Source organism: Mercenaria mercenaria, chromosome 13, assembly GCF_021730395.1.
Source record: "Mercenaria mercenaria strain notata chromosome 13, MADL_Memer_1, whole genome shotgun sequence".
Lineage (NCBI taxonomy): Eukaryota > Metazoa > Mollusca > Bivalvia > Venerida > Veneridae > Mercenaria > Mercenaria mercenaria.
In genome coordinates, this window is record NC_069373.1 from 39,888,794 (window position 1) to 39,909,993 (window position 21,200).

The window sequence follows — 21,200 nt, forward strand, 5'->3', positions numbered from 1 at the left end:
ATTATTTATTTAAAGTAGGTCTCCATGTCTGGATAAATGTTCTATTACAACGTAGAAGTTTTCCATATAGACATATAGGGAAAACTAGTCCCAGCCAACCATCATATTGAAAAATCAGAATATTTTTCATAAATTTAGCAGAGCGTTAACTACGGACATTTCTCTGAAATTGTTTTCAAAATCGAACCAATTGTTAAGGAGGAAATACTGTTTGGAGATCTTTCTTTTTTCAACTGTAGCTTCCAAATTTTATTTTACAAAACAGGATGATTTTAACAATCTTGGTAACGGAACACCCAAGAAACAATAACATGAACTTAATGGTGGTCAGTTTCTGATAAGAAAATGTCTAAAGTTTCCTTTACATACATACAGTGAAAGATGAACAAACCCTCTGCTGTCAATATTAGTAAATATTTTTTAACTTTTCACTATATGCCTCTAAAAAATTAAAGCCAAGCCAATTTTTTTGTCTGTTAAATAGTCATTAGATGCCATTTCTGTGAAATTATTTTGTCATCTTGAAAATATCATCATACAAAATTCAAGATGACAAGATCTTTCAAGTCTCTGATTCTGTTGCCATGACAACCAGAATTTTACACCATTTTAAGCTAATTTGTTAGTCCAACCCTACCACCCACTAGGATCATAACTGTTAAGTGTAATCATGACCGTCTTCATGATTTCATTAGAGATGTTATAATATATGTTATTTAAAGTGATCGTATGAACTGACAGAACAATCTAATTAAACTGCTACATACTTGGAAGGAGGAGCTTGAATGGTTTGATTGGCAGGGGTGACACCACTGGGTAATGGAAAAATGCATAGCCGTCTGATTCTCCATCCAAGTGAATGTCAAATATCACAGATGTCTGAAATTCAAAACAAGAGCTGTCTGTAAGACAGCGTGCTCGACTTTTCTCAGTGCTTGACTCTGAATTAGAGCTTTGCCAGTAAAAAAAAAATCTACATTAAAAAGGGACATTACTCTGTCAAAATTCAAATCAGAGTTATGGGAATTGTGTCTCTTGCTATAGACTTTGACAGTAAATAACTATTTTGAGTTTCAAGTCAAAAGCTTTATTGGTAACAGAGATATTTGACTTTATCAAAAAAAAAATTAACAAAAAAATCTAAGTTAAGTAGGGACATAATTCTGTCAAAATTCAAATCAGAGTTATGGGGGTTGTTTCTCCTGGTGTAGACTTTGATGGTAAACAAGTATTTTAAGTTTCAAGTCAAAAGCTTTGATAGTAACAGAGATATTTGACTTTATCAAAAACTTTAACCAAAAATTCTAAGTTAAAAAGGGGCATAACTCTGTCAAAATTCAAACCAGAGTTATGTGAATTGTGTCTCCTGGTGTAGATTTTGATAGTAAATAACTATTTTCAGCTTCAAGTCAAAAGCTTTAATGGTAACAGAGATATCTGACTTTATCAAAAATTTTAACACAAAATTCTAAGTTAAAAAAGGGCATAATTCTGTCAAAATTCAAACCAGAGTTATGGGGATTGTTTCTCCTGGTGTAGACTTTGATGGTAAATAAGTATTTTGAGTTTCAAGTCAATAGCTTTGATAGTGACAGAGATATTTGACTTTATCAAAAACTTTAACCAAAAATTCTAAGTTAAAAACAGGCATAATTCTGTCAAAATTCAAATCAGAGTTATGGGGATTGTTTCTCCTGGTGTACATTGTAGACTTTGATAGTAAATAACTGTTTTAAGTATCAAGTCAATAGCTTTGATAGTAACAGAGATATCTGACTTTATCAAAAACTTTAACCAACGCCTAACTAGTATTCCAGATTCTTTACTGGTACAAACCTGTTCTTTGCAAGTAGCTATCAACTTCTCCACATGGATCAGAAGGTGGAGGATGAATTATATCAGACATTTGTTAGGGAGAACATATGCCTCGCTCAGAGATTGAACTAAAGACCCAGCAATCTGCAGATCTGCACTCTTCCTATTATGTAAGCAGTTGGACAAATATTGTAAAACAGAACAGAGGCAGAAAACATGGTAAGCATATAAACTATAAACAATTCTGTAAAAAGTTAAAAGTTTACCAGTTCTTAAACTCTTAATATGGCTGCCATAGTGGATAGATAACTGACAAAAAGATACCAATCTTTGAAACAATGTATCCTGCTACGTTTTATCATTCTACCAAAAATTCCACAATTCTTCTCTATACTTCCCAATAATGCAGTGATGCATGTTTCTGACATAAAATTATTATGTTTTGTAAGGTTTGGTAGTATAGTGGCAGTAGATCTTATTCTGAAACATACCTTTTTCAGAATAATATTTTTTTAAACTCTGGACATTAATTCATGATAATGACCAGGGTAAAATGCCAATAATTTGCAAGTCACAGACTAAAGTTTCAGTAGCAAAAAACTTTAAAAAGATTTTGATTACAGTTGTCTTTCAGGCTGGTTCACAAATGTCATAAACATTACTTGTAACCTAGACTGGTTCACAAAGTTTATATTCAGTATTGAGTAATTACTGGTAACCTATTCAGGTTACTTTAAAACCTTGTAATGTACAAGAACCAGTTTAATTCACAAACTTTATATTTACTATTTACTGTTAACCAGGACTGGTTACCTTTGAAGCCTGATGATGTACAAGAACCAGACTGCTTCAAAAAGTTTATATTCACTAATTACTGGTAACCTAGAATGGTTCACAAGGTTAATATCCACTAATACAGTGGTTACCTTTGAAGCCTGATGATGTACAAGAACCAGACTGCTTCACAAAGTTTATATTCACTAATTACTGGTAACCTAGAAATGGTTAACAAGGTTTATAATTATTCACTAATACAGTGGTTACCTTTGAAGCCTGGTGATGTACAACAACCAAACTGTCCACAACATTTATAGCAAACCTCCCACTCATTTCTAACTTCAATATATTAGTCTTCTTTGCTGGTGCTTCCCTGAAAAAAAGGAAATCTTTAAAGAAATTTAAACAATATTTTCTGAAAATATACAAAAACAAAAGACACAAACAACTGAAGGTAATGAAGGTAACACCAATGTTCCGATACAAAATTAACTACTACTAGTTTGTATTTAACACTTTCTTGTCCGGTGGTATTTTTGTCATATAAAATAAGTGATAAAACATTAAATAGGTGTATGAATCTTGCTGTACATTCTAAAATCAAATCTGCTTATTAGGTTACTTAGATGGTTGCAGCTATACAGCTAGTGTTACAGACATCAAAATGACAGCACCTGTCACAAGCCAGAGTCAGGATGAGTCATGAAATAAACTTGTGCTAATAGTACAATATCTTCACCCTAAAGACCTGCTCATGACAAAGAAAACCTCATGGAAAAATGTCTTCATCTTAGAAGCTGATGGGAAAATATTTTCACCATAAAGTTTGTTTGTTTTGGGTTTAGTGTCATTATTCAACAGTATTTCAGTTATGTATTGGCAGGCAGTTAACCTAACCAGTGTTCATGGATTCACTGCCAACTTCTGCACAAGAATTAGAGATGGAGGACGAATGATTTTAAACCAAATGTCTTTTATCAAAATTTAATAGTCATGAAGAACATACACCTCACTCACAACCAAATGATCCCTATTGAGCTAAGTGGGTGGGCTGTTTCACCATGAAGACCAAATGGGAAATTATCTACTCCCTGAAAATTTAACTGGTTAACATCTTCACGTTGGAAACCTAACTGGAAAATATCTTCACACTGAAGCCTTAATGAGAAAATAATGGTAAATATACTCATCCTGAAGACCTTATGGGAAAACTTATTTACCCTGAAGAAAAAGCTCAAGAATTCTGCACAAAAAAAAGATGACAAAAGATATTGGTACAGTGTACATGAAACAGAAAGATCAGGGTGGGGAAGGGGGGGGTGGTGGGGGGCAATGTTATGTCTTGGATATAAAGTAATTACCATTTTCATTACCAATTTACCCCTATTCATGACAGAGGTATGCATATCATGTTCTGTACAAAACAATACTCTACCACTTTTAAATGGAAATGTATATGGGCCGTTCCATGAGAAAACCTGTATTAGTGACATGATATAATTATTGCATAATTAGTAGTTAAAAATACTGGAAAATCAGTGTTTTTCTTATGTTGTTCCAGAAACTAGAAACTAATATATTGTAATTCAGTTATCTAAGGCAAATCAAATTCTACCATATTTTTCATATAAATGTTACTTGTGTTGTCATGGCAACGGAAATTCCAAAGCACCTATGCATCATAAAAATATAGAGGGTGTATAGATAAAAGGCCCGTTACGAAACCAAAAATATACGGTTAATTTATTTTTCAGTAAAATCACTTTAAACTAAATATTCAAATGTATGATGTTTAGTAAGTGATACGCATAATTTGTTCCATTAATGACTTGAAAAATACACGTCATGCACGACAACGTCATACTGCTTTCATGACGTTCTTAACGTCACGTCTCAAAATGCCTTTGTTGACTTACTTAAAAGCATTGTAGCTCTTGAAATAGTGAAGATAATCACTTCAAATTTTCAGATATGAAAGGCAAAAGAATTTATTTTATGCTAACTGATGAAATACTGTGTTTTATCAGTGAGTTATAATCCAAATCACTCACTGCATATCACTCACTGTAAATGCTGATCGACTTGTACATTGTGTATAAATTTTAAATTATTTGCTTAAAACAGGATGAAAATTGCAGTCGCACTTTGTTCTTTCTAGTATATTTCTCGATTCAAATTATTTTACTTGAGAATTTCAGAACGTTATGCAGCAAAAAGCAAAATAAAATGGAACTTTATGTCGTGTGCGTCTTTCTAACGCCACAACACGTCTGACGTCATGTCCATTTACGCGCGTTTGTTTCCAACGCTGAGATCAAAATATGTTGCAAAATGCATATCTCAACGAAATTAAGCATAAAATAAAAAGAAAATTAGATTGTTTTTTGTGAATATAGAATATCTCACCTCAAAGTGAGAAAATTTTCACATTTTCACTCTACGCGCTCATGAAAATATTTGAAATGTTCTCACTTCTCAGTGAGATATATTCCATATTCACTCAAAACAAACAAATATCCTCTATGTTCTTCATAAATATTTTGTTATCTCCATTTTGAAATTTTTATCACTAATACAGGCTTTCTCATGGAAAGCCCCATATTAATGCAAAATTAAGCACTACCAAAAATGTACATAAACCCAGCTGAAAGTGGTGACAGTACAATTAACAATCTTCACTATAAATTCAACCTGTAACTGCTAGTCATAATTTGCTTACATTGTTCATATCCATAAAATGTACAAATGACAATTTCTGGATGTAACCTGTCAATGTGCATTGTGACTTACTTTTGTTGTTGTATCTGATACAGAACAACTTCAGCTCCGGCTACTCCAGGTCTCGGCTGATGCCGTAATATAATTATGTACAACTGGCCATATCTGAAATCAATCAAAACTATGTAATTTAAACAACAGGTCATTAGTAACTGTAAAAATTAACAAGAGGGTCATGATGACCCTGAATCGCTCATCTGAGTAATATGAACCATATGTTTAAAATGGCAAATTGATGCTAAGATATTAGAAAGGAGGTCTGTTGGGCACATTCATGGTCACTGAAAGCCAGTTTTAAGATCGGTGTGCGAAACTGTACATGTCATCCAAATTTCAAGGCTGTATCTTAAAAAAACAAGAAAGTAGGTCAGTAGGTCAAGGTCAAAGTTAAGTGATCCTAATCGTTTGTGGTCATCAGGTAATTATAATTAAACAGTCTAGGAAATATGGTCTGATAATTTTTGAAGTATCTATATAACTCATATAACAAGTGACCCCCAGGGAGGGGCCTCTTTTCACCCAAGGGGCATAATTTGAATAATCTTGTTAGAGATCCACTTGGCAATGCTACACAACAAATATCAAAGGACTAGGCCTTGAACTTTCAGACAAGAAGATTTTTATACTGTTTTCCCTATATTAAATTTGGGACCTCTTTCCACCCCAAGGGCATAATTTGAAAAAAAAAACTGGTAAATGACCACAAGGCAATGCAACATACCAAATATTAAAAGCATAGGCCCTGCAGTTTCAGCCAAAAAGATTTTTTTTTTTCTTATATAAGTCTAAATAAAACTTGAGACCCCTGGGCAGGGCCTCTTTTCACCCCAGGGTTATAATTTGAACAATTTTGGTACAGGACCACAAGGCAATGCTACATACCAAATATCAAAGGCCTAGGTCTTGTGGTTTTAGACAAGATTTTTAAAGTTTTTTCCTATATAAGTCTATATAAAACTTGTGACCCCTGGGGCAGGACCACTTTTCACCCCAGGGGCACAATTTGAACATTCTTCATAGAGAACCATTAGATGATGTCACATGCCAAATATCAAGGCTCTATGCCTTGCAGTTTTGGACAAGAGGATTTTTAAAGTTTTTCCTTTTGGTTGCCATGGCAACCAGAGTTCTGCATGGAATTCAATTCTTTGAACAATTTTGAAAGGGGGCCACCTCAGGATCATTCCTGTGAAGTTTGGTGTAATTCTGCCCAGTGTTTTTCAAGAAGAAGATATTTTTAGACAATGTTGATGGACAGACAACACACGACACACGACAGACATTGAGCGGTCACAAAAACTCACCATGAGCCTTTGGCTCAGGTAAGCTAAAAATATATACCCTATTTCACCATATTAATCATTTCCTCTAACAAAAGCCACCACTCACTTTTTACCAACAATATTTCTTATTATGTCAGGTGTGTTTAAGTCTTAAATGGTTAACAATTGTTAGATCTAAAGCTATAATCACCTACAATTTCTTTTTAACTGGCATAAAAAATTACACCCTCTTTATCTCCCTTTTGCAGGAAGTGAAATTTACAAAGGTGCTTATTTTGGAATATATGGTACATACTGTACTTTCATTTGCAAAAAAAAAAGAAAAAAAAGTTATTAAATACAGATCAGGGTAATAAGCCATTTATGGCAAAAACTCAGCACTTATTTCTCTAATCTTCCATGTAAGTGTTATACATTTCATTTTTAGATAATATTTCAACAATTCTTTGCATGCCAAGCTCTTTTCTCTTTTATCTACTAACAAGAGGGTCATGATGACCCTGGATCGCTCACCTGAGTAATAAGAGCTACATGTTTCAAATGTCAAACTTATGATAAAATATTAAACAAGAGGACCATGATGGTCCTGAATCGCTCACCTCTTCCCACATGATCCAGTTTTGAGTATGACGTCGGTTTTTCTATTATTTGACATAGTGACCTAGTTTTTGAGCTCATGTGACCCAGTTTTGAACTTGACCTAGATATTATAAAGATAAAAATTCTGACCAATTTTCATGAAGATCCATTGAAAAATATGGTCTCTAGAGAGGTCACAAGGTTTTTCTAATATTTAACCTATTGACCTAGTTTTTTAAGGCATATGACCCAGTTTCAAACTTGACCTAGATATCATGATATCATCAAGGTGAACATTCTGACCAATTTTCATGAAGATCCATTCAAGGGTATGGCCTCTAGAGAGGTCACAAGGTTTTCTATTTCAAGACCTACTGACCTAGTTTTTGATCGCAGTTGACCCAGTTTCAAACTTGACCTAGATATCATCAAGATAAACATTCAGACCAACTTTCATACAGATCCCATGAAAAATATGGCCTCTAGAGAGGTCACAACGTTTTTTCATTATTTGACCTACTGACCTACTTTTTGATGGCACGTGACCCACTTTCGAACTTGACTTAGATATCATCAAGGTGAACATTCTGACCAATTTTTATGGAGATCCATTCACAAGTATGGCCTCTAGAGAGGTCACAAGGTTTTTCTATTTTTAGACCTACTGACTTAGTTTTTGACAGCACATGACCCTGTTTCGAATTTGACCTAGATATCATCAAGATGAACATTCAGACCAACTTTCATGAAGATCCATTGAAAAATATGGCCTTTAGAGAGGTCACAAGGTTTTTCTATTATTTGACCTACTGACCTAGTTTTTGAAGGCACGTGACCCACTTTCAAACTTGACCTAGATATCATCAAGATGAACATTCAGACCAACTTTCATACAGATCCCATGGAAAATATGGCCTCTAGTTAGGTCACAAGGTTTTTCTATTATTTGACCTACTGACCTAGTTTTTGATGGCACGTGACCCACTTTCGAACTTGACTTAGATATCATCAAGGTGAACATTCTGACAAATTTTTATGAAGATTTCATGAAATATTTGGCCTCTAGAGAGGTCACAAGGTTTTTCTATTTTTAGACCTACTGACCTAGTTTTTGACCGCACGTGACCCAGTTTCGAACTTTACCTACATATCATCAAGATAAACATTCAGACCAACTTTCACACAGATCCCATGAAAAATATGGCCTTTAGAGAGGTCACAAGGTTTTTCTATTATTTGACCTACTGACCTAGTTTTTGACGGCACGTGACCCAGTTTCGAACTTGACCTAGATATCATCAAGATGAACATTCAGACTAACTTTCATACAGATCCCATGAAAAATATGGTCTTCAGAGAGGTCACAAGGTTTTTCTATTATTTGACCTACTGACCTAGTTTTTGAAGGCACGTGACCCAGTTTCTAACTTGACCTAGATATCATCAAGGTGAACGTTCTGACCAACTTTCATGAAGATCTTGTGAAATATATGGCCTCTAGAGAGGTCACAAGGTTTTTCTATTTTTAGACCTACTGACCTAGTTTTTGACCGCACGTGACCCAGTTTCGAACTTGGCCTAGATATCATCAAGATGAACATTCTGACCAATTTTCATGAAGATCCATTGAAAATTATGGCCTCTAGAGAGGTCACAAGGTTTTTCTATTTTTAGACCTACTGACCTAGTTTTTAACGGCACGTGACCCAGTTTCGAACTTGACTTAGATATCATCAAGGTGAACATTCTGACCAACTTTCATAAAGATCCCATGAAAAATGTGACCTCTAGAGTGGTCACAAGCAAAAGTTTACGGACGCACACACGGACGCACGGACGGACAGATGACGGACGACAGACACCGCGCGATCACAAAAGCTCACCTTGTCACTTTGTGACAGGTGAGCTAAAAAGTCAGCAGGTCGCATTCATGGTCAATGAAATTCAGTTTTACGATTTGTGTGCAAAACTGTATGTCATCAAAATTTCAAGGCAGTATCTTAAAAACAAGAGGACCATGATGGTCCTGAATCGCTCACCTATCTCCACATGACCCAGTGTTCAACTGAGTATGACAACGTTATTTCTATTATTTGACATAGTGACCTAGTTTTTGAGCACATGTGACCTAGATATCATCAAGATAAAAAATTCTGACCAATTTTCATGAAGATCCATTGAAAAATATGGCCTCTAGAGAGGTCACAAGGTTTTTCTATTATTTGACCTAATGACCTAGTTTTTGAAGGCACGTGACCCACTTTTAAACTTGACCTAGATATCATCAAGGTGAACATTCTCACCAATTTTCATGAAGATCTCATGAAAAATATGGCCTCTAGAGAGGTCACAAGGTTTTTCTATTTTCGACCTACTGACCTAGTTTTTGACCGCACATGACCCAGTTACGAACCTGACCTAGATATCATCAAGCTGAACATTCTCACCAAATTTCATGAAGATTCATTGAGAAATATGGCCTCTAGAGAGGTCACAAGGTTTTTTCTATTTTTAGACCTACTGACCTAGTTTTTGACCCAACGTGACCCAGTTTCGAACTTGACTTAGATATCATCAAGATGAACATTCTGACCAATATTCATGAAGATCTCATGAAAAATATGGCCTCTAGAGAGGTCACAAGGTTTTTCTATTTTTAGATCTACTGACCTAGTTTTTAACCCCACGTGACCCAGTTTCGAACTTGACCTAGATATCTTCAAGGTAAACATTCTGACCAATTTTCATGAAGATCCATTGAAAAATATCGCCTCTAGAGAGGTCACAAGGTTTTCCTATTTTTATACCTACTGACCTAGTTTTTGACCGCACATGACCCAGTTTCGAACTTGACCTAGATATCATCAAGGTGAACATTCTGACCAATTTTCATGAAGATCCATTGAGAAATATGGCCACTAGAGAGGTCACAAGGTTTTTCTATTTTTAGATCTACTGACCTAGTTTTTGACCCCACATGACCCAGTTTCGAACTTGACCTAGATAATATCAAGGTGAACATTCTGACCAATATTCATGAAGATCTCATGAAAAATATGGCCCCTAGAGAGGTCACAAGGTTTTTCTGTTTTTAGATCTACTGACCTAGTTTTTAACCCCACGTGACCCAGTTTCGAATTTGACCTAGATATCATCAAGATGAACATTCTGACCAATTTTCATGAAGATGCATTGAGAAATATGGCCTCTAGAGAGGTCACAAGGTTTTTCCATTTTTAGACCTAATGACCTAGTTTTTGACCCTACGTGACCCAATTTCGAACTTGACCTAGATATCATCAAGATAAACATTCTGACCAATATTCATGAAGATCTCATGAAAAATATGGCCTCTAGAGAGGTCACAAGGTTTTTCTATTTTTAGACCTACTGACCTAGTTTTTGACCCCACGTGACCCAGTTTCGAACTTGACCTAGATATCATCAAGGTGAACATTCTGACCAATTTTCATGAAGATCTTGTGAAATATATGGCCTCTAGAGAGGTCACAAGGTTTTTCTATTTTTAGACCTACTGACCTAGTTTTTGATGGCACGTGACCCAGTTTCGAACTTGACCTAGATATCATCAAGATGAACATTCTGACCAACTTTCATAAAGATCCCATGAAAAATGTGACCTCTAGAGTGGTCACAAGCAAAAGTTTACGGACGCACGGACGGACGACGGACGACGGACACCGCACAATCACAAAAGCTCACCTTGTCACTTTGTGACAGGTGAGCTAACAAGAAAGTAGGTCAGTAGGTCACGGTCACAGTCAAGTGACATCATATTACTTGGGGTCATCAGGTAATTATAATTAAATAGTCTAGGAAATAGGATCAGATGATTTTTTAAGTATTTTTCCTATATTACTCACATAATAACTAAGTGACCCCAGGGCGGGGCCTCTTTTAATCCCAGGGGCATAATTTGAACAATTTTGGTAGAGGACTACTAGACAATGCACCATACCAAATATCAAAAGCCTAGGTCCCATGGTTTCAGACAAGAAGATTTTTAAAGTTTTTACCTATATAAGTCTATATAAAACCTGGGACCCTCAGGGCTGGCCTCTTTTCACCCAAGGGGTACAATTTAAACAATTTTGGTTTAGGACCATAAGACAATGCTACAAACCAAATATCAAAGGTCTAAGTGTTGTGGTTTCAGACAAAAAGATTTTTAAACCTTTTTTTCCAATACAAGTCTATGTAAAACTTGGGACCCCCGGGGCGGGGCCATATTTGACCCTAGGGTGATAATTTGAATATTCTTGGTAGAGGACCACTAGATGATGCTACACACCAGATATCAAAGCCCTAGGCCCTGCGGTTTTGGACAAGAAGATTTTTAAAGTTTTCCCTATATAAGTCTATATAAACCATGTGACCCAGGGGCGGGGCCATATTTGACTCTAGGGGGATAATTTGAACAATTTTGGTTGAGGACCACTAGATGATGCTACACACCAGATATCAAAGCCCTAGGCCCTGTGGTTTTGGACAAGAAGATTTTTAAAGTTTTTCCTTTCGGTTGCCATGGCAACCAGAGTTCTGCATGGAATTCAATTCTTTGAAAAAATTTGAAAGGGGGCCACCCAAGGATCATTCCTGTGAAGGTTGGTGTAATTCTGTCCAGTGGTTTTCAAGAAGAAGATTTTTTTAGAAACTGTTGAAGGACGACGGATATCAAGCGGTCACAATAACTCACCTTGTCACTTCGTGACAGGTGAGCTAAAAATGTTTATTAAGACTGACCAAAAGATGCAAGATTTAGCTAACTGTTTGCTCTTAACATAAGACTGTGAGAAACTTTAATTTCATCAGTATTTTAGTAACAAGACTGTAGTCAGACAGCTTAAGAATAGATTTTGTATCAAAGGTTTACCTTGCTCCTGACACTGACCTCACACCTGGCACCTATGTGACTGTGATACAGGACACATGGTTACAGAAAGATTAACAGAACAGTTCTGTATTAGAAATAAGAGCTGTCCGTAAGACAGCGCGCTCAACTTTTCTCAGTGCTTGACTCTGAATTAGAGATTTGCCAGTAAAAAAAAATCCAAGTTAAAAAGGGACATAACTCTGTCAAAATTCAAATCAGAGTTATGGGGATTGTTTCTCCTGGTGTAGACTTTGATGGTAAACAAATATTTTCAGTTTCAAGTCAATAGCTTTGATAGTAACAGAGATATTTGACTTTATCAAAAACTTTAACCAAAAATTCTAAGTTAAAAAGGGGAATAATTCTGTCAAAATTCGAATCAGAGTTATGGAGATTGTTTCTCCTGGTGTAGATTTTGATAGTAAATAACTATTTTAAGTTTCAAGTCAATAGCATTGATTGTAACAGAGATATTTCACTTTATCAAAAACTTTAACCAACGGCGACGCCGACGCCGGGGCGAGTACAATAGCTCTACTTTTTCTTCGAAAAGTCAAGCTAAAAGATCATAATTAAAGGCCTCGGTATCTATGCCATAGCTCCTTGACTAGTGGTGTGCTGAGCTCTTTGACAAAAACTTTAACAATAACACTTTGTAAAACACATAAGCCTAATGATCGTCTATCGAAGATGACAGGCTATGCAATTTGGTTTCAAGTCACATACTGAACCCCCAAAAGCAGTACAGATCTTTCATTGTATCTCTAAGTGTCCTATTACTGAACAGAAAGGATTTTCAGTCTAAAAGTCACATTGGCCTTGACCTTTGATATCCACTATCAAAGAAGGTCATCCACTGGCTTTTACAATTTAGTAGCCATAGACCAAAATCTTCTCTAGTTACTGACTGGAAACCTTTGTCCGTCTAAAATTAACTTTGACATTGACCTTTGACCTAATGTTTCCCAAAATGATATGGGAAACAGGCAGACAAAAATGAAAATTTTCCAGTAACTGACTGGAAACCAAACAAATGACTGTCCAAAAGATGGGATAAACTACTAAGATAAGCTTCATGTTGACAAAATCTCCCCTTCCCTCCCCCACCCCATCAACCTCACACCAGAAAATCTCCCTGCTCACTTTGACCAAGGCAGACAAAATCCCCTCTTTGATTTTTCCAATTATGTAATATCCAAATTTTCAATTCATTCCAATTTATTATCTCAAAGAAAGTAACCTTTTAATCTGTTTTTTTAAAATCTTAATTGTTTTATTCAACAAAATGAGTGGAGATTTAGTCCACCTTGGTCAAACTGAGCAGGGGGAATTTTGTCCTACATTCAAAACAATCAAAAACAGTATGTCCTCTTTTCCCCAAATAGGTTCATACAATAGGGTTATTATAACAGTAGCTCAATCTGGGATGCTATATTCGGCTCGAGTGGATTTTGCAAGACTGGATCTCACGAGGCGCGCATGCACCAAGTATGAGCCATCCTTGCAAAATCCACGAGCACCAAATACAAAATCCCAGATCTAGCTACTATTGTAATGACCCTTTTATCATATGCCTCCATCTTTTTTGTATGTTTATTTGTAATCAAATGAAATCTTAAATGTCTGTTGATGTTAAAATGAAATGAATATAAAAACTGCAAACATAAGAACACAAATAAATCTCCATACCTAGGTAAGGGATATCTGTATGTGTTACTATCTACAACCCTGCAGTATTATACTTACATACTGGCAATGGTGACATCTCTCTCCATCAGAGGTTGTTTCTGTTGTTTTGGCAGTGTGGGGAGATCAACTTCAAACTTTGGTAGCTTAGTCATTGCTCCAGACTTAAAGTAAATAAATTCAAGAAAAACACTATTAAGTTAACTTAAAAAATACTACATCAGTTTCTTTGGTTGTATGGTTAAAACTGGCTATGACAAAAAACAGATGTGTTTTGTTCTGTCTCATTTTTGTTTAACTAAAATTTTCATTGGTTTAAAATTAAAATGGGCACCACAGCTTTAACCATTAAGAAAAAATACAATGCTCATAAAGAGTGATGAGCTTAAAACATAAATGAAATTGCATCGTAAAAGCAGTCTCAATTTTTACATCGGAGATAATTTAAATGACACACCACCCATTGAACATATTCCATTGGTGTAAATATTGTGACATTCTCCATGTATAAGTTCCCTGTAGGCACACTATGCCTGTGTCTACATGTTTTTCTTAAATATGACAAAACAAAAATGCTCATAACTGCTAAAAGATACCTTAGAGATACACAGAATACACTACAGAGGTTTATGGAAACCAAATACTTCCTTTAACAGGGTTCAAATTTCAACCAAGCTGTGCCTCTAATTCCCTTTAAATAACCTAGGCAATATAACATGGTCAGCAATAATGAAAGAAAAAAATTTACCATGAAATAAACTGGCTGTAGATTATTTGCCAGCTGACCAGTCGCAACCAACAGAAGTCCACCGTCATTTCGAGACTGAAGTCAAAAACCAAAATTGTCACTTGCATTATCTGATTGCATGAGAATAAAATTATGTCTATTAACTGTTTTTTTCTCACACACTTTTTAAGGCATGCTGCAATGTGCATGGAAATTTATGGCATGAATTTCTAAAACATCTGAACAGTTTGTTATCTAGATGATGGTCAAATAAATATTTACTGTCAATACTGAATAGTTATTGGCCACTACATGTTTGCTAAAATGATATAAAAACGTCTCATGCAAAATTAATGTCAGCAGGAAGCTACGCTTTGAAGGACAGGGAAAATACTGCTTTTATTATCTATACATTTATCATGATGGGGATGGGAAAAAAGTGATTTTAAAAATATGGAATCAAGTGTATCATCTTGAAAGCATCATAAGACAAAAAAAACTTCCAAAGAACTAGTGATTTTACCAGCATTAAGTGTATGTGCTTTCTACCTGAAGTTGTTCAAGTCAGTTTGATCTAGCATACACCAGAATCTGAACACCTTATTTCATGTTATACCATATACAATATTAACCTTTAGCCTGCAGGCCACAAGTGATTTTGCCTTCCCGATCAGTGCAGACAAAGTGCAGGCTGATCATGGTCTGCACTGTTTGCTATTCAGTCAGTAAATTTTCAGTGTACACCCCTTCGAATAATAAATGGTACCGTACAAACTGAATGATAGAACAGTCCATTTTAGAAATTTAGCAGGGTTCAGGTTAAGTGCATTAAATTCAGACAACCAGAAAAAGAAAACCTACCATCCATACATGCCATACTATACTGATGCTCAATGATTTCAAATTCTTCAACACTCTTTTATCTGGATTGATCTAAAAAAAGAAAGAATCAAAACATGCTACAAATTATATTTTAAACTTAAAAGACTTCCATTCCTCACCATCATAGATACAGATAAAAATGCCAGCTGCGAGTTAAAATAACTTCATGGCCTGTTTATAAAATATACCACATAAGCAATAAAATCACTAGTTAAGCAATAAATTTTATTAAAGATCTGAGAATAAGGTCATTAACTACTGGAATCTTTTTTTCAAAGAATGTAGGGGTGACAGTTATTGTTTTGCTAAAAGTATGTACAAGAGGTGATGCTAAACATAGCAAGACAGAAAACTGCTCTGGTGCCTTTGAGGGAAACTTGTATTATATGTGTGTATCAAAGTTTATTCATAGCCATCACGAGTACTATCAATATGTGTTCCCTACACAATAATGTTTGTCATTGTAGAGTTTGAGTTTGTAACAAGCAGGCAATTCACAGAAGAAGTGTCTGTGTATTGTTTACCAGTACTAACACATTCTGCAAGTCTCTGAAAACTTCTCCACATGCAGACACATTTTCTTCAGACACAATATCTTTTATCAAATCATCATGAAGAACATATGCCTCACCCAGTGATCAAACTCACCACCCTATGATCTATAGATCAGAGCTCTCCCTCCTGAGCTAAATGGGTGGGCTGTCATTTTAGATTTTCAGAGAAAGTGCTGAAAATGACATGAAATTCTCTGCAGTGCTTCTTTGTACATTCAAAGCTGAAAGCACTTTCATGGAGCCTCAATTCCATTCTTTATTGAAAAGACTATTTGGGGGAATGGGTTCCATAGCACAAGTCCAATTTTCTCAGAATCTGCTTCTACCTGGAAAATGAAATCCACTTACCTGGTAAAGCTCAATACCATGTTCTGTTATGAAAGCTATCTCATTCACATTGGTCCACACAAAGCCTTTTATCTGGTTAGACCTTCCCTAAAACATAAAAGCTGGATTACTAATTTACATGTGGTAATCATAAAAAAACTTTACACCTGTCCTGTGAAAGTGAGTAGGATTTTACGATGAACGGACACAAAAAGGCCATATATCCCCGAAGTCTTGTGAAAGAGAAACTACATGGCAGATATAGTTACCAGAACCAAATACAACCAGTCAATTCTGTTTACATTTATTAGTAAATTACTGGAGAATAAAAACTGAGTACAAAATGTATGCTGAAAAAGTACTATCATAATTCCATTTCATTATAGGCATAACAATTTCCCCAACCAAAAAAAGAGACATCATCAAACAGAAGAATACAATGCTAAGAAACTAAATTCCCCTCCTGCACTATTTGTTTACAGATAGCTAATTCCACACTATTAAATCTAAGAAAAATGATTTTAAGAACTACATAAAACACATCCAGTAGATTAAGGAATGCAATACTGTATGTTGCTTGTATTTAAGAAGTTCTGCACATTTGATAAACTGTAAGTAATAGCATAACGCCATTTATCCAGATAATATAGAATAAAGCCTGAATTAAGCAGAACACTTTATGTATTAATGACAACCAGTAAGTAAATTTATTACAATGAAAACATTATTATCTTTCTAAAGTTAAAATATAATACTATATCATCTAACATGTTAAATAATTCCAAAAAATGTCTTAAAATAAGCTTGAATTGCGCAGATCTCTTTAATCATGGGTAAATATATCAAAAATAAGCACACAGACCTATACATTTTATTTCATCATATTATAGGCTATATGTTTATTTACCAGTGTGTGGAGTTTTATTAAAATCTGGGGCCTCCTTGACAGAGTGGTTAAGGTCGCTGACTTCAAATCACTTGCGCCTCATCAATGTGGGTTTGAGCCTCACTCGGGAGGGTTGAATTCTTCATGTGAGGAAGCCATCCAGCTGACTTACGTAAGGTCAGTGGTTCTACCAATGTGCCCGCTCATGATGAAATAATGCACAGAGGGGCACCTGGGGTCTTCCTCCACCATCAAAGCTGGAAAGGTGCCATATGGCTTATAATGGTGTTGGTGCGACGTTAATCCCAACATAAATTTATTGAAATCTACATTGTAGAAAAAATTCTCTCTGCGAAAATGTTATCAAACTTGTGATTTCCCTATAGAGTCCCATTATGAAAACTTGTGTAAAGTCAGAATTTTTCAAATTAACCTAACAAAGAATCTAGCACAAGACCCTATCTTTTTTATTTGCTGAATTTTCTAAGTATATTCTTAAGTTTTGAAAAATCAAGGTTTAATCAAATTCTACATTGTAGAAAATTTTGATCTGATCATGATAAACTACTCTTCTTCTTGGCATTCACCTGATAAACTACTTAAGTACTTAGAAAGCAAACACTTAAGTTTTGTGTGATATTCACTTAAAAAAGCCGTCCAGCAAAACAACTTACTTTACAGGTCTGCGAATATTCTGAAGTATCGGTAGTCAAATCTTCCTGGAAGTTTATGAACTCCTGAAAAAACATTAAAACATGACAAAATTGAAGTGAATGGAACTTTTGAAACAAAATGTCTCCAGCTATGTCAAAGGAAAGCTAAAATGATCCTTGGTGTTGACTAAAATCCCTGATCAGTATCGAAAAGATGCTCTTATTGAACATATCAAGACATGTTAATTTTAGATTAGCAATTTTTTACATTTAACTGGAAGTGGAAAGCTTGGGTCACTGCAAAAGGCAGTGGGTTCATTACTATACTACACACGTACACTAACACTTTCTAAGCTTGCAGAATTTTCTTGTTATAGACCAAGGCCAGGTGACAACTTGGACTACAATCATGTGCCATCATTTCAGTGTAAAGTCTGCAATTATTAAATGACCAATGGAATGAAATAAGATACTTAGATGTTTTCACATAATCTCATAGAGAAGAAAAGGCTCCTAAACTTAGTGGTTACAGTCAATGACTGTATCACTTGCCTGTACATTTTCAGTCTCAGCAATGACAGGGCTAAATGTATTCATGTGCTGACAACCACTAGTTTATAGATGACCATCCTCTAAACCCTTAATAAGTGATGATTTCGAATAAGCACTTCAAGTGATGATTAGAGTCATGATTTGAACTAAGTACTTCAAGTGATGTTTTATTTCAAGTGGTGATCTGAACTAAGTACATACCACAGACTTTGTTGACCTCTGTATAGCCAATACTCTTCTGTCTGGCGAAAATTTCATGGAAACAACTTCACCTCTGTCCTCCATTCTAAAATTGCAAAGAAGTAGTGCAATAGTGTCTTATTGTTTGGTCATGTTGTTACACAAACAAAACAATTTCTTTCTGCACAGGTTTTGGTAGTACATTTTGCATGCTGATTGAAACCTTAACACTAAAACATTGAACAAGAGCTGTCCACTCAACTATTTGTAGCTCTTTCATCTAATACCTGCAAACACACAAAAGCTTTAGAGAAATTTTGCTAAAATGTTAGCCTGAGTTTTGAGACTTGCCATATGAAATTACTCCTTGATGCTAAAGACGTGTGCAGATTCTAAGAACATTTGGTATGGTAATACCTGTAAAACATGCTAACATGCAAAACTAACACAAAATTTTTATGTTAAAAAGGGGCACGATTTTGACAAAATAAAAGCTAGAGTTATGTATCTTGCCACATGAGGTCATATCATATTGCAGAAATCACGTGTGAAATGTGAAGGCATTTGGTCATACAGTAGCCTGCCTACATGCAAAACTTCTACACGAAAGTCATTATTACAAAGGGGCATTTTGAAAGTTAAAACTATAGCTGTGTAATTTTTCCTGTAAGGTCATCTCATGGTCCAAATGTATGAAGTTTGAAAGCATTAGGCCTAGTATTTTAAAGAAAAACAACAGCTGTCAGTGGACAGCGTGCTCTACTATTCTCAGTGCTTAATAGTATAATACAAGAGCACCGCCTTGCGGGTGCTGACGCTCATCTGATTTTTTTTGTATAATAGAAATATTGTCCTACCCATGATTTTCTAAGTCTAAAAAGGGCCATCATTCTTGCAAAAAGCAGGATAGAGTTATGTTTCTTGATGTACAGTGTCCACTTATGATGGTGAAAAACTGTTGCAAGTTTTAAAGCAATAGCTTTGATAGTTTATGAGAAAAGTTGACTTAAACATAATATTCAACCAAGAAAATGATTTTTCTAAGTCCAAAAGGGGCAATAATTATTGCAAAAAGCAGGATGGAGTTATGTTGCTTGCTGTACAGGGTCAGCTTATGATGGTGAACAAGAGTTGCAAGTTTTAAAGCAATAGCTTTGATAGTTTAAGAGAAAAAGTTGACCTAAACATAAAACTTAACCAAGAAATCTGATATTTTCTAAGTCCAAAAGGGGCCATAAATCTTGCAAAAAGCAGGATGGAGTTATGTTTCTTGCTGTACAGGGTCAGCTTATGATGGTGAACAAGTGTTGCAAGTTTTAAAGAAATAGCTTTGATAGTTTAGGATAAAAGCTGACCTAAACATAAAAATTAACCAAGAAAACTGATTTTCTAAGTCCAAAAGGGGCAATAATTCTTGCAAAAAGCAAGATGGAGTATGTTTCTTGATGTACAGGTCTGCTTATGATGGTGAACAAGTATTCCAAGTTTCAAAGCAAAGGTTTGATAGTTTAGGAGAAAAGTTGACCTAAACATAAAACTTAACCAAGAAATCTGATATTTTCTAAGTACAAAGGGGCCATAAATCTTGCAAAAAGCAAGATGGAGTTATGTTTCTTGCTATACAGGGTCAGCTTATGATGGTGAACAAGTATTCTAAGTTTCAAAGCAATAGCTTTGATAGTTTAGGAGAAAAGCTGACCTAAACATAAAACTTAACCAGGCAACGCCGACGCCGACGCCGACAACCGCTCAAGTGATGACAATAACTCATCATTTTTTTTCAAAAAATCAGATGAGCTAATAAGATATGAGTAAAACTTTAACATTACAATAAGCTCATTCTAAGTCAAAAAGGGGCCATAATTCAGTCAAAATGCTTGACAGAGTTGCCTCCTCCTTTTTACAGACTGGGGTCATGATGGTAAACAAGTATGCAAAATATCAAAGCAATATCTCAATGGACTTTGAAAATATTTGGGGTGGTACGCAAATTTTAACATTTGTGTGACACTCATGCTCACGAATAGTCGAGCTAAAAACTGCTTACATGCAAAACTCTGTGACACAGACATTGATACAGATAAAAGTGTAACAAAATAGCTCTATTATTTGAAAAAAGTATATATATCGAGGGCTGACCGGGAAACTATTGTATCTGACATTTTGACCAAAAATGGTTCAATTGCATTTTCTTAAGCCTTTTATTGTCATACATCTACTGCAAAAATATTAGAAAAACTTTCCAATAATTTCTTGTTCTTTTTTTAATAATGTGAAAATATTGTATCTGCAACCATCAACTTCTTAAAAGTTCTTTGACTGGGAAACTATTGTATCTGCCTCCTAAGCATATACAATAGTTTCCCGGTAACTTTTCCTATTACAGTCTCAATTTGAAAAAACATTATTTGTGACATTATGGTCTGTAATTTAAACACCAAACAAGGAGAAAACTTGTTACTGTTGTTCAGGTTTTATGTGAATATTAAAGAACTAAAATAAATAATAGTTTACATTAACATTTTCACATAATGTGATACAGATACAATAGTTTCACGGTAACTGCAAAAACACTGGTTATGAAATAAAATGTTGTACGTGCAAACTTGTATGGGGGTGTCAGGTCT

General features: G+C 35.2%; 1 protein-coding gene across 2 annotated transcripts in view; it reads right to left on the reverse strand.

Annotated features, from left to right (window-relative positions):
- The window catches only part of LOC123530407 (regulator of MON1-CCZ1 complex-like), a 45,149-nt gene that overhangs the window by 15,914 nt on the left and 8,035 nt on the right, over nt 1–21,200 (reverse strand). For both annotated transcript variants that reach the window (XM_053521605.1, XM_053521606.1), the window contains exons 3-11: nt 18,595–18,679; nt 17,863–17,925; nt 16,324–16,410; nt 15,401–15,472; nt 14,561–14,635; nt 13,873–13,976; nt 5,383–5,475; nt 2,860–2,965; nt 768–879 (exon numbers count right to left, since the gene is read on the reverse strand). In XM_053521605.1, the coding sequence (XP_053377580.1) occupies nt 768–879; nt 2,860–2,965; nt 5,383–5,475; nt 13,873–13,976; nt 14,561–14,635; nt 15,401–15,472; nt 16,324–16,410; nt 17,863–17,925; nt 18,595–18,679 (797 nt within the window). The remainder of the gene's footprint in view (nt 1–767; nt 880–2,859; nt 2,966–5,382; nt 5,476–13,872; nt 13,977–14,560; nt 14,636–15,400; nt 15,473–16,323; nt 16,411–17,862; nt 17,926–18,594; nt 18,680–21,200) is intronic.